Genomic DNA, 12,938 nt, shown 5'->3' with positions numbered 1-12,938 from the left:
TCACACTGTGACTGTGACTAGTCCAGCTGGTATTATATCACACTGTGTGACTGTGACTAGTCCAGCTGGTATTATACCACACTGTGACTATTCCAGCTGGTATTATATCACACTGTGACTAGTCCAGCTGGTATTATAGCACACTGTGACTAGTCCAGCTGGTATTATAGCACACTGTGACTAGTCCAGCTGGTATTATACCACACTGTGACTAGTCCAGCTGGTATTATATTACACTGTGACTAGTCCAGCTGGTATTATAGCACACTGTCACTGTGACTAGTCCAGCTGGTATTATAGCACACTGTGACTAGTCCAGCTGGTATTATACCACACTGTCACTGTGACTAGTCCAGCTGGTATTATACCACACTGTGACTAGTCCAGCTGGTATTATACCACACTGTGACTAGTCCAGCTGGTATTATAGCACACTGTGACTAGTCCAGCTGGTATTATACCACACTGTCACTGTGACTATTCCAGCTGGTATTATACCACACTGTGACTAGTCCAGCTGGTACTATACCACACTGTGACTAGTCCAGCTGGTATTATATCACACTGTGTGACTGTGACTTGTCCAGCTGGTATTATACCACACTGTCACTGTGACTATTCCAGCTGGTATTATACCACACTGTGACTAGTCCAGCTGGTATTATACCACACTGTCACTGTGACTAGTCCAGCTGGTATTATAGCACACTGTGACTAGTCCAGCTGGTATTATACCACACTGTCACTGTGACTAGTCCAGCTGGTATTATACCACACTGTGACTAGTCCAGCTGGTATTATACCACACTGTCACTGTGACTAGTCCAGCTGGTATTATACCACACTGTCACTGTGACTAGTCCAGCTGGTATTATACCACACTGTGACTAGTCCAGCTGGTATTATACCACACTGTGACTAGTCCAGCTGGTATTATATCACACTGTGACTAGTCCAGCTGGTATTATACCACACTGTGACTAGTCCAGCTGGTATTATACCACACTGTGACTAGTCCAGCTGGTATTATACCACACTGTGACTAGTCCAGCTGGTATTATACCACACTGTGACTAGTCCAGCTGGTATTATACCACACTGTGACTGTCACTAGTCCAGCTGGTATTATACCACACTGTGACTAGTCCAGCTGGTATTATACCACACTGTGACTAGTCCAGCTGGTATTATACCACACTGTGACTAGTCCAGCTGGTATTATATCACACTGTGACTAGTCCAGCTGGTATTATACCACACTGTGACTAGTCCAGCTGGTATTATATCACACTGTGACTAGTCCAGCTGGTATTATACCACACTGTGACTAGTCCAGCTGGTATTATATCACACTGTGACTAGTCCAGCTGGTATTATATCACACTGTGACTGTGACTAGTCCAGCTGGTATTATACCACACTGTGACTAGTCCAGCTGGTATTATACCACACTGTCACTGTGACTAGTCCAGCTGGTATTATACCACACTGTCACTGTGACTAGTCCAGCTGGTATTATACCACACTGTGACTAGTCCAGCTGGTATTATACCACACTGTGACTAGTCCAGCTGGTATTATACCACACTGTGACTAGTCCAGCTGGTATTATATCACACTGTGACTAGTCCAGCTGGTATTATACCACACTGTGACTAATCCAGCTGGTATTATACCACACTGTGACTAGTCCAGCTGGTATTATATCACACTGTGACTAGTCCAGCTGGTATTATACCACACTGTGACTAGTCCAGCTGGTATTATACCACACTGTGACTAGTCCAGCTGGTATTATATCACACTGTGACTAGTCCAGCTGGTATTATACCACACTGTGACTAATCCAGCTGGTATTATACCACACTGACTAGTCCAGCTGGTATTATACCACACTGTGACTTATCCAGCTGGTATTATACCACACTGTGACTAGTCCAGCTGGTATTATATCACACTGTCACTAGTCCAGCTGGTATTATACCACACTGTGACTAGTCCAGCTGGTATTATATCACACTGTGACTGTGACTAGTCCAGCTGGTATTATACCACACTGTGACTAGTCCAGCTGGTATTATATTACACTGTCACTGTGACTAGTCCAGCTGGTACTATATCGCACTGTCACTGTGACTAGTCCAGCTGGTATTATATCGCACTGTCACTGTGACTAGTCCAGCTGGTATTATACCACACTGTGACTAGTCCAGCTGGTATTATATCACACTGTGACTAGTCCAGCTGGTATTATACCACACTGTGACTAGTCCAGCTGGTATTATACCACACTGTGACTAATCCAGCTGGTATTATACCACACTGTGACTTATCCAGCTGGTATTATACCACACTGTGACTAGTCCAGCTGGTATTATACCACACTGTGACTAGTCCAGCTGGTATTATATCACACTGTGACTAGTCCAGCTGGTATTATACCACACTGTCACTGTGACTAGTCCAGCTGGTATTATACCACACTGTGACTAGTCCAGCTGGTATTATACCACACTGTTCATTATGATCTAAGAGTTAGGAGTGCTGATCTAGGATCAGGTCCTCCTTGTCCATATTATCATATTCATTATGATCTAAAAGGCGGAACTGATCCAAGATCAGCAACCCCATTTTCTTTTTTTTCTTTTTACTATTTTGTAACTACCGGTCCAGATATGCTGTGTTCTGAGGGGTTTTCATCGTGTGTCTCTCTTATCTCTCCAGACAACCCCCAGGCCATCCTCGCCCCGGTCCCCCACCACTTCGCCTGGGCTACAGGGACAGAGACATGAGGGAGAGGGAGGGCAGCCGGACCAGTAGAGACAGAGAGGATACTTATGGAAGACCTGGGGGTTATGACAGACCTCCGTTCGAGCGCGGGCCTGAACGTGGGCCTGAGCGCTACGACCATGGTGCCTCTACATATGGTAAGACATGCTATGTACTGCGGTTTCTAACAAACATGTGCTAAGACATGCTATGTACTGCGGTCTCTAACAAACATATGCTAAGACATGCTATGTACTGCGGTCTCTAACAAACATATGCTAAGACATGCTATGTACTGCGGCCTCTAACAAACATATGCTAAGACATGCTATGTACTGCGGTCTCTAACAAACATATGCTAAGACATGCTATGTACTGCGGTCTCCAACAAACATATGCTAAGACATGCTATGTACTGCGGTCTCTAACAAACATATGCTAAGACATGCTATGTACTGCGGTCTCTAACAAACATATGCTAAGACATGCTATGTACTGCGGTCTCTAACAAACATATGCTAAGACATGCTATGTACTGCAGTCTCTAACAAACATATGCTAAGACATGCTATGTACTGCGGTCTCTAACAAACATATGCTATGTACTGCAGTCTCTAACAAACATATGCTAAGACATGCTATGTACTGCGGTCTCTAACAAACATATGGTAAGACATGCTATGTACTGCGGTCTCTAACAAACATATGGTAAGACATGCTATGTACTGCGGTCTCTAACAAACATATGCTAAGACATGCTATGTACTGCGGTCTCTAACAAACATATGCTAAGACATGCTATGTACTGCGGTCTCTAACAAACATATGGTAAGACATGCTATGTACTGCGGTCTCTAACAAACATATGCTAAGACATGCTATGTACTGCGGTCTCTAACAAACATATGCTATGTACTGCGGCCTCTAACAAACATATGCTAAGACATGCTATGTACTGCGGTCTCTAACAAACATATGCTAAGACATGCTATGTACTGCGGTCTCTAACAAACATATGCTAAGACATGCTATGTACTGCGGTCTCTAACAAACATATGCTAAGACATGCTATGTACTGCGGTCTCTAACAAACATATGGTAAGACATGCTATGTACTGCGGTCTCTAACAAACATACACTCCCTTTCAAAAGTTTGGGGTGACTTATAAATGGTTTTTGAAAGAAAAGCACATGTTTTGTCCATTAAAATATAATCAGATCGATCAGAAATATAGTGTAGAAATTGTTAATGTTGTAAATGACTATTGTAGCTGGAAACGGATACATTTTTTAATGGAATATCTACATAGGGGCCAATTATCAGCAACCATCACTCCTATGTTCCAATGGCACGTTGTGTTAGCTAATCCAAGTTGATCATTTTAAAGGGATAACTGATCGTTAGAAAACCCTTTTGCAATTATGTTAGCACAGCTGAAAACTGTTGTCCTGATTTAAAGAGGCAACAAAACTGGCCTTCTTTAGACTAGTTTTAGTATCTGGAGCATCAGCATTTGTGGGATTGATTACAGGCTCAAAATGGTCAGAAACCAAAGCACTTTCTTCTGAAACTCGTCAGTCTATTCTTGTTCTGAGAAATGAAGGCTATTCCATGTGAGAAATTGCCAAGAAACTGAAGATCTGGTACAACGTTGTGTACTACTCCCTTCACAGAACAGCACAAACTGTCTCGAACCAGAGTAGAACGAGCAAGAGGACAAGTACATTAGTGTCTAGTTTGAGAAACAGACGCCCCCACAAGTCCTCAACTGGCAGCTTCATTAAATAGTACCTGCGTAACATTGCCTTGCTGACATCTTTGCACACTCTTGGCATTCTCTCAACCAGCTTCACCTGGAATACTTTTCCAACAGTCTTGATGGAGTTCCCATATATGCTGAGCAGTTGTTTACAGCAATTCCTTCACTCTGCGGACCAACTCATCCAAACCACCTCAATTGGGTTGAGGTTGGGTGATTGTGGAGGCCAGGTCATCTGATGCAGCACTCCATCACTCTCAAATAGCTCTTACACAGGCTGGAGGTGTGTTTTGGATCATTGTCCTGTTGAAAAACAAATGATAGTCCCACAAAGTGCAGACCAGATGGAATGATGTATCGCTGCAGAATACTGTGGCAGCCATGCTGGTTAAGTGTGCCTTTTTAATTATAAATAAGTCACCGACAGTGTCACCAGCAAAGTACCCCCTCACCATCACACCTCCTCCTCCATGCTTCACGGTGGGAAATACACATGCAGAGATCACCCACAGCGCGTCTCACAAAGACACAGCAGTTGGAACCAAAAATCTCCAATTTGGACTCATCAGAAAGGACAGAGTTCCACCGGTCTATTGTCCATTGCTCGTGTTTCTTGGCCCAAGCAAGTCTCTTCTTCTTATTGGTGTCCTTTAGTAGTGGTTTCTTTGCAGCAATTCGACCATGAAGGACTGATTCACTCAGTCTCCTCTGAACAATTAATGTTGAGATGTGTCTGTTACTTGAACTCTGAAGCATTTATTTGGGCTGTAATTTCCGAGGCTGGTAACTCCAATGAACTTAACCTCTGTAGCAGAGGTATCTCTGGGTCTTCCTTTCCTGTGGCGGTCCTCTTTAGAGCCAGTTTCATCATAGCGCTTGATGGTTTTTGCGACTGCTCTGAAAGAAACTTTCAAAGTTCTTGAAATGTTCTGTGTTGACTGACCTTCATGTCTTAAAGTAATGATGAACTGTGGTTTCTCTTTGCTTATTTGAGCTGTTCTTACCATAATATGGTCTTGGTATTTTATCAAATAGGGCTATATTCTGTATACCACCCCTACCATGTCACAACACAACTGATTGGCTCAAACACATTAAGAAGTAAAGAAATTCCACAAATCAGCCTTTCAGAAGGAAAACCTGTTAATTGAAATGCATTCCAGGTGACTACCTCATGAAGCTGGTTGAGAGAATGCCAACAGTGTGCAAAGGGTGGCAATTTGAAGAATCTTAAATATAAAACATATATTTTGATTTGTTTTACACTTTTTTGGTTACTACATGATTCCATATGTGTCATTTCATAGTTTTAATGTCTTCACTATTATTCTACAATGTAGAAAATAGTACAAATAAAGAAAAACCCTTGAATGAGTAGGTTTTCTAAAACTTTTAACCGGTAGTGTACATGCCGAAAAACGCGTTGGTTTTAACAATCAAAATGGTGTTTGTGAAAGCAACTTCCATTGTCCTACTAATTTTCAGTTTGCTTGTCTTTTCATGCCTTTCGGTTTTAAAGTAAAATTGCGACAGGTTTCTCTTTTTTTTGCTTTGCACTGACTGTCCTGTCTTGTGGTCTAGGTGAACGGAGGAGTTACCCAGAGGAGAGAGGAGCAGGAGGCCCCACGTCGTCCCACCCTCCTCCCCCCCCACCGACTGCTCCTCCTTCCAGGATGGAGAAGAAACCGGAGACCAAGAACGTGGAGGACCTTCTCAAACTGCCGGGCCGAGACACTCGTCCAGAAAGGGTGCAAATTAATGACTTCTCGCTCAATCATCTTACTTCCTCATTCACTTCAATACAACTTTTAAATACAGTACTTCCTCATTCACTTCAATACAACTTTTAAATACAGTACTTCCTCATTCACTTCAATACAACTTTAAATACACTACTTCCTCATTCACTTCAATACAACTTTAAATACACTACTTCCTCATTCACTTCAATACAACTTTAAATACACTACTTCCTCATTCACTTCAATAAAACTTTATTTATACCTCTCGGTGACAATTAAGAAATGCGTTGCCAGGATAATAACATCCTCAACCTTCTAGGCCAATACAAGTACAACAAGAGTAGACAGATCTCATATCCCCAGATGCATGTCTCGTGTATGAGTGAGTTCCATAACCTCTGATGTTTCTCAGATCGTCATCATAATGAGAGGCCTACCAGGAAGTGGAAAAAGCCATGTGGCCAAGCTGATACGGGTGAGTGGAACCTAAATACAGTACTTCCTGTATCTTCCAACGTGGCTGTTCTGTTGTGGTAATAATAACTTGTCTGGGATGAAATGTTCTCTCCTGTCCCGCGTTTCCTGTTTTCCCAGATATAATAATATAGTATAGATATCCCAGAGTTCTTTCACAACGGTCAACTACCTAGCCTCGTTCCACCATCCTGATCTCGAGAGCTACGAGAGAGCGACGCTCGGGATGGTGGATCGGGTTAACCTAAATACCTGCGCCGCTCGTCTTAAACGCACGCTGCTATCCATTTCTAACCTGCACCACTCGTAGTCGTCGTCTTCCCTGAAACGTCTCGAGCGCTGCCTTCTCTCACTGAAATACCTTGTCGTTACTAGCTCTTGACTTTTCTGCTAGCGGCTTTATTCAGGAAGTTTTGCTTACTGTGACTGTGAAAGGGGGTTGTCTCATCTAGCTACTTTTTTTTATTTTTTAAGATGAGTACACTATACCTGTAAGTGTCTCTGGATAAGAGTGTCTGCTAACTGACTAAAATGTTAAATGTTGTTGCGTGAGTTAAGGACAAGGAGGTGGAGTGTGGAGGGGCTCCACCCAGAGTGCTGGGGTTAGATGACTACTTCATGACGGAGGTGGAGAAGGTGGAGAAGGACCCAGAAACAGGGAAACGAGTCAAACTCAAGGTGTGTCCTTCTGTTTGCTTTCTGACTGACTTAAACGTGTGTGTGTGTGTGTGTGTGTGTGTGTGTGTGTGTGTGTGTGTGTGTGTGTGTGTGTGTGTGTGTGTGTGTGTGTGTGTGTGTGTGTGTGTGTGTGTGTGTGTGTGTGTGTGTGTGTGTGTGTGTGTGTGTGTGTGTTCCTGCTATATGTGGCGCATAAGGCATTCTACACGAGAGCAGTTTTTAGTGAAATACTATCTCTCTGTAGGAGATGACTGTAGGCCTTAAGAAAACTTGCCCGTGTGTAATATGGTGTCTCACTGGAGCTATTGTAATACGTGAAGCAAATGGGCCCCATTTAGGCTATGGTGTTTTCATTAAGCAATAACTCACCGAAGGGGGTGTGGTATATGGGCCAATATACCACGGCTAAGGTTCTTATGCGCAACGCGGAGTGCCTGGACACTGCCCTTAGCCGTGGTATATGGGCCAATATACCACGGCTAAGGGCCGTTTCTTATGCGCAACGCGGAGTGCCTGGACACAGCCCTTAGCCGTGGAATATGGGCAAATATACCACGGATAAGGGCCGGTTCTTATGCGCAACGCGGAGTGCCTGGACACTGCCCTTAGCCGTGGTATATTGGGCGTAAGTCACAAACCCCCGGGGTGTCTTATTGCTGTTATAAACGGGTTAGCAATGTAAATAGAGCAGTAAAAATACATGTTTTGTCCGTTTTTATACGGTCTGATATACCACGGCTTTCAGCCAATCAGCATTCAGGGCTCGCACCACCCAGTTTATAATTAAATATTTGAACACGTGTTTATTTTGTATCATAAATTGTTTTTTTTTTTGTTTTTTTTGTCAGTGTCTGGAATACGAGTACGAAGCGGAGATGGAAGACACGTACAGGAACAGCATGCTGAAAACATTCAGGAAGACCCTAGACGACGGCTTCTTCCCTTTCATCATCATCGACGCTATCAATGACCGGGTTAAATACTTTGATCAGTTCTGGAGTGCTGCCAAGACTAAAGGCTTCGAGGTGAGTTGACGTTTTTATATCTTGAAATATAAAAAAATGCAGATAGACAACGATACTACCGTTCCTTAGTCCATACTAGCTTACCATTTTAGAATTCATGCCCAATGAATGACTTTATTCGATGTTGTGTACTAGTGTGGAGATTCGAACTGAATTAAAACGTATACATTTCCTGATGTATTACGTGGAAACGTGTCAAATGTATTTTTATACCAGGTATACTTGGCTGAAATCACTGCAGACAATCAGACTTGTGCTAAAAGAAATGCCCACGGACGGAAGATGAAAGATATTCAAAAGGTAGTGTACTGAGTGTCCTCGAGTCAGAGCTCTTACACATTTTAATGGATTCAGGGGTCATATATATCAAGGCATTGATAACGACAGTGGTAGACCATACGTCGCTCTGGATAAGAGCGTCTGCTAAATGACTTAAATGTAAATGTAAATTGTCTATTTATTTTCTTGTATCTGTATAGTATTTTTCTTTTTTTTTGAGAGTAATTAATGGCAATATATTGTGTTTTTTATTTTTTTAGAGTAATTAATGGCAATATATTGTGTTTTTTATTTTTTTAGAGTAATTAATGGCAATATATTGTGTTTTTTATTCCAGTACTGTTTTCTATTTCTGTTTTCTGTCCGTTTAGATGTCCAGTAACTGGGAGTCGTCTCCACGGCACATGGTGCGGCTGGATGTCCGTTCCCTGCTTCAGGACGCTGCTATTGAGGAGGTATGTGGCACGGGAACATGTCGCAATATGTTGACATCTTGGTTTTTATACCCGTTAGGGGCGTTAAAGGTGCTACACATAGGATTTGTTTGAATATCGGCAGTAGTGGTGAAATTAGTGTTTCACGGTATTTCACAACCCGTCAGTATTGTGATTGGCTGGGATATTTGCCTATTGGCTGGGATATTTGCCTATTGGCTGGGATATTTGCCTATTGGCTGGGATATTTGCCTATTGGCTGGGATATTTGCCTATTGGCTGGGATATTTGCCTATTGGCTGGGATATTTGCCTATTGGCTGGGATATTTGCCTATCGGCTGGGATATTTGCCTATCGGCTGGGATATTTGCCTATCGGCTGGGATATTTGCCTATCGGCTGGGATATTTGCCTATCGGCTGGGATATTTGCCTTTTTGAGTTCTCCCGACCAGAGTGGTATTTGTTGTAAAAAAAAGACAAAGCTGTTTTGACTTTGGCTGTGTTATCTAGTGGCCAATGTAGAAATTGCTCTGTCATTTCCTGGTCGATAGAATTGTACACTGCTCACTCAATTTCAGTTTGTGAGAAAAAAAACAAGCACTGAATAGTGAAGAGGAATCATTGTACCAATCTAAATCACTGTCAAATATAATTTTCAATAACCAGAAATATTGTTTGTGAAGCTAGTGGACCAAAACAGAAAGTATGAGGCTCACGGCCCAAGAGGCTCCACCGTGTTACGGGGAAATGGGATGCAGGGGAGGTTCATTTGGAATGCAGCCTAATGCTGTTCCAATTCACCTAGCATCCACACAGGGGAGGTTCATTTGGAATGCAGCCTAGTGCTGTTCCAATTCACCTAGCATCCACACAGGGGAGGTTCATTTGGAATGCAGCCTAATGCTGTTCCAATTCACCTAGCATCCACACAGGGAGGTTCATTTGGAATGCAGCCTAATGCTGTTCCAATTCACCTAGCATCCACACAGGGGAGGTTCATTTGGAATGCAGCCTAATGCTGTTCCAATTCACCTAGCATCCACACAGGGGAGGTTCATTTGGAATGCAGCCTAATGCTGTTCCAATTCACCTAGCATCCACACAGGGGAGGTTCATTTGGAATGCAGCCTAATGCTGTTCCAATTCATCTAGCATCCACACAGGGGAGGTTCATTTGGAATGCAGCCTAATGCTGTTCCAATTCACCTAGCATCCACACAGGGGAGGTTCATTTGGAATGCAGCCTAATGCTGTTCCAATTCACCTAGCATCCACACAGGGGAGGTTCATTTGGAATGCAGCCTAGTGCTGTTCCAATTCAACTAGCATCCACACAGGGGAGGTTCATTTGGAATGCAGCCTAATGCTGTTCCAATTCAACTAGCATCCACACAGGGGAGCTTCATTTGGAATTCAGCCTAGTGCTGTTCCAATTCACCTAGCATCCACACAGGGGAGGTTCATTTGGAATGCAGCCTAATGCTGTTCCAATTCACCTAGCATCCACACAGGGGAGGTTCATTTGGAATGCAGCCTAGTGCTGTTCCAATTCACCTAGCATCCACACAGGGGATACATTCTAGACGTGGCACCTTTTTTTATTGAGCGCTTATATAATGGGTTCCTGTTATAAGAGTGAACCTTGTCCTCTCTTATTAAAACATGTGTAGTACCTGTTGGCACTACTATTTCAGTATCGCAACTTGTGTGGTTGTAAAGTTTTTTATTATTTTTATTATATAATATTAATTCTACCTACCTAATGGCATTTAAAATTATATATATATTTTAAAAAGTGAAATTCAATGGAAACATTTTGTGTTTTAAAGGTTGAGATGGAAGACTTAAATCCTGATGACGAGCCGCTGAAGGAGCCCAAGAAGGAGGAGGAGGAGGAAGATATTAAGGTAGGACCCAGTCAGCAAGCCTTTATCTGTTATTAAGGTAGGACCCAGTCAGCTAGTCTTTATCTGTTATTAAGGTAGGACCCAGTCAGCAAGCCTTTATCTGTTATTAAGGTAGGACCCAGTCAGCTAGTCTTTATCTGTTATTAAGGTAGGACCCAGTCAGCTAGTCTTTATCTGTTATTAAGGTAGGACCCAGTCAGCTAGCCTTTATCTGTTATTAAGGTAGGACCCAGTCAGCTAGCCTTTATCTGTTATTAAGGTAGGACCCAGTCAGCTAGTCTTTATCTGTTATTAAGGTAGGACCCAGTCAGCTAGTCTTTATCTGTTATTAAGGTAGGACCCAGTCAGCTAGCCTTTATCTGTTATTAAGGTAGGACCCGGTCAGCTAGCCTTTATGTCTGTTATTAAGGTAGGACCCAGTCAGCTAGCCTTTATCTGTTATTGTCCTTAAAGAGATCTACTGATCCCTCATATCGACTAGAGCAGGACTCTCCAACCCTGTTCCTGGAGACCCTACCCTACCCTCCTTATTCAAATCTTACCTTTATTTAACCAGGCAAGTCAGTTAAGAATAAATTATTATTTTCAATGACGGCCTAGGAACAGTGGGTTAACTGCCTGTTCAGGGGCAGAACGACAGATTTGTACCTTGACAGCTCAAGGGTTTGAACTCGCAACCTTCCGGTTATTAGTCCAACGCTCTAACCACTTGGCTACCCTGCCGCCCCTCCACTCTAACCACTTGGCTACCCTGCCGCCCCGTATGCCAGGTGCGCTAGGACGGTAGGTCTCCAGGAACAGGGTTGGAGAGCCCTCCACCAGAAACACATCGGTACATTTTGATATGGTGTCATGGCAGTGAGAAGAAATGCTCGGTTGCTTGCAGGTACAGTGAGTGACTTGCTGACAAAAGCCCTTGGGCCAGTATTGCAGCTACAGCAGTATATTTATTGTTTACTTAAAGTCCCAGTGCAGTCAAAAATGTAATTTTCCTGTGTTTTTATATATATATTACCACACTATGAGTTTGGAATAATACTGAGTTTGCGAAAATGATATTGTATGTATTTTTGTGTAAGAGCTGTAAATTGTAGCTTGTTTCCCTCTGACAGTCTTAGCCAACTTCTTGCTAGAGGAATTGCTCTTTGCTAAGTAGGCGGTCCTTCTGTGGCTCAGTTGGTAGAGCAATGGCGCTTGTAACGCCAGGGTAGTGGGTTCGATTCCCGGGACCACCCATACATAGAATGTATGCACACATGACTGTAAGTCGCTTTGGATAAAAGCGTCTGCTAAATGGCATATATTATTTATTTATTTATAAGCTATATTTATTTTTTTTGTTGGGTTTTTTTACTACCCAGAAGTGATGTTGATGTTGATGTTTTGTTGATGTCAAAAACTTGATGTTTTTAATTTGGTCTTGTTTGGTCGAAACTGTCCTCCATTGTGCTGAGATTAGTCAAATTGATCCAAAATATCTCATAATATTAATGAGAACTTCATAAAGTTATAAACCCAAGTCAAACTTCCTATACAGGGATATAAAATGCAAGCGTACCAGAATGAGGAAGATCGTGAGATTTGGCAACGTGATCAAAATTGAGGAAGTAGTGTGTTGGGTCTAGTGGTTAGTTGTCCTCGAGGAAGTAGTGTGTTGGGTCTAGTGGTTAGTTGACCTCGAGGAAGTAGTGTGTGGGTCTAGTGGTTAGTTGTCCTCGAGGAAGTAGTGTGTGGGTCTAGTGGTTAGTTGTCCTCGAGGAAGTAGTGTGTTGGGTCTAGTGGTTAGTTGTCCTCGAGGAAGTAGTGTGTGGGTCTAGTGGTTAGTTGTCCTCGAGGAAGTAGTGTGTGGGTCTAGTGGTTAGTTGTCC

At 42.8% G+C, this 12,938-nt stretch overlaps 1 protein-coding gene across 1 annotated transcript in view; it reads left to right on the top strand.

Moving 5' to 3' along the window:
• The window catches only part of ylpm1 (YLP motif containing 1), a 56,295-nt gene that overhangs the window by 19,700 nt on the left and 23,657 nt on the right, over positions 1-12,938 (top strand). The window contains exons 13-20 of the mRNA XM_046299208.1: positions 2,725-2,927; positions 6,111-6,277; positions 6,684-6,746; positions 7,304-7,423; positions 8,272-8,448; positions 8,665-8,748; positions 9,099-9,182; positions 10,993-11,070. Of these exons, the coding sequence (XP_046155164.1) occupies positions 2,725-2,927; positions 6,111-6,277; positions 6,684-6,746; positions 7,304-7,423; positions 8,272-8,448; positions 8,665-8,748; positions 9,099-9,182; positions 10,993-11,070 (976 nt within the window). The remainder of the gene's footprint in view (positions 1-2,724; positions 2,928-6,110; positions 6,278-6,683; positions 6,747-7,303; positions 7,424-8,271; positions 8,449-8,664; positions 8,749-9,098; positions 9,183-10,992; positions 11,071-12,938) is intronic.

Source organism: Oncorhynchus gorbuscha, linkage group LG14 (assembly GCF_021184085.1).
Source record: "Oncorhynchus gorbuscha isolate QuinsamMale2020 ecotype Even-year linkage group LG14, OgorEven_v1.0, whole genome shotgun sequence".
NCBI lineage: Eukaryota > Metazoa > Chordata > Actinopteri > Salmoniformes > Salmonidae > Oncorhynchus > Oncorhynchus gorbuscha.
This window is presented reverse-complemented; position numbering and strand designations above follow the sequence as displayed.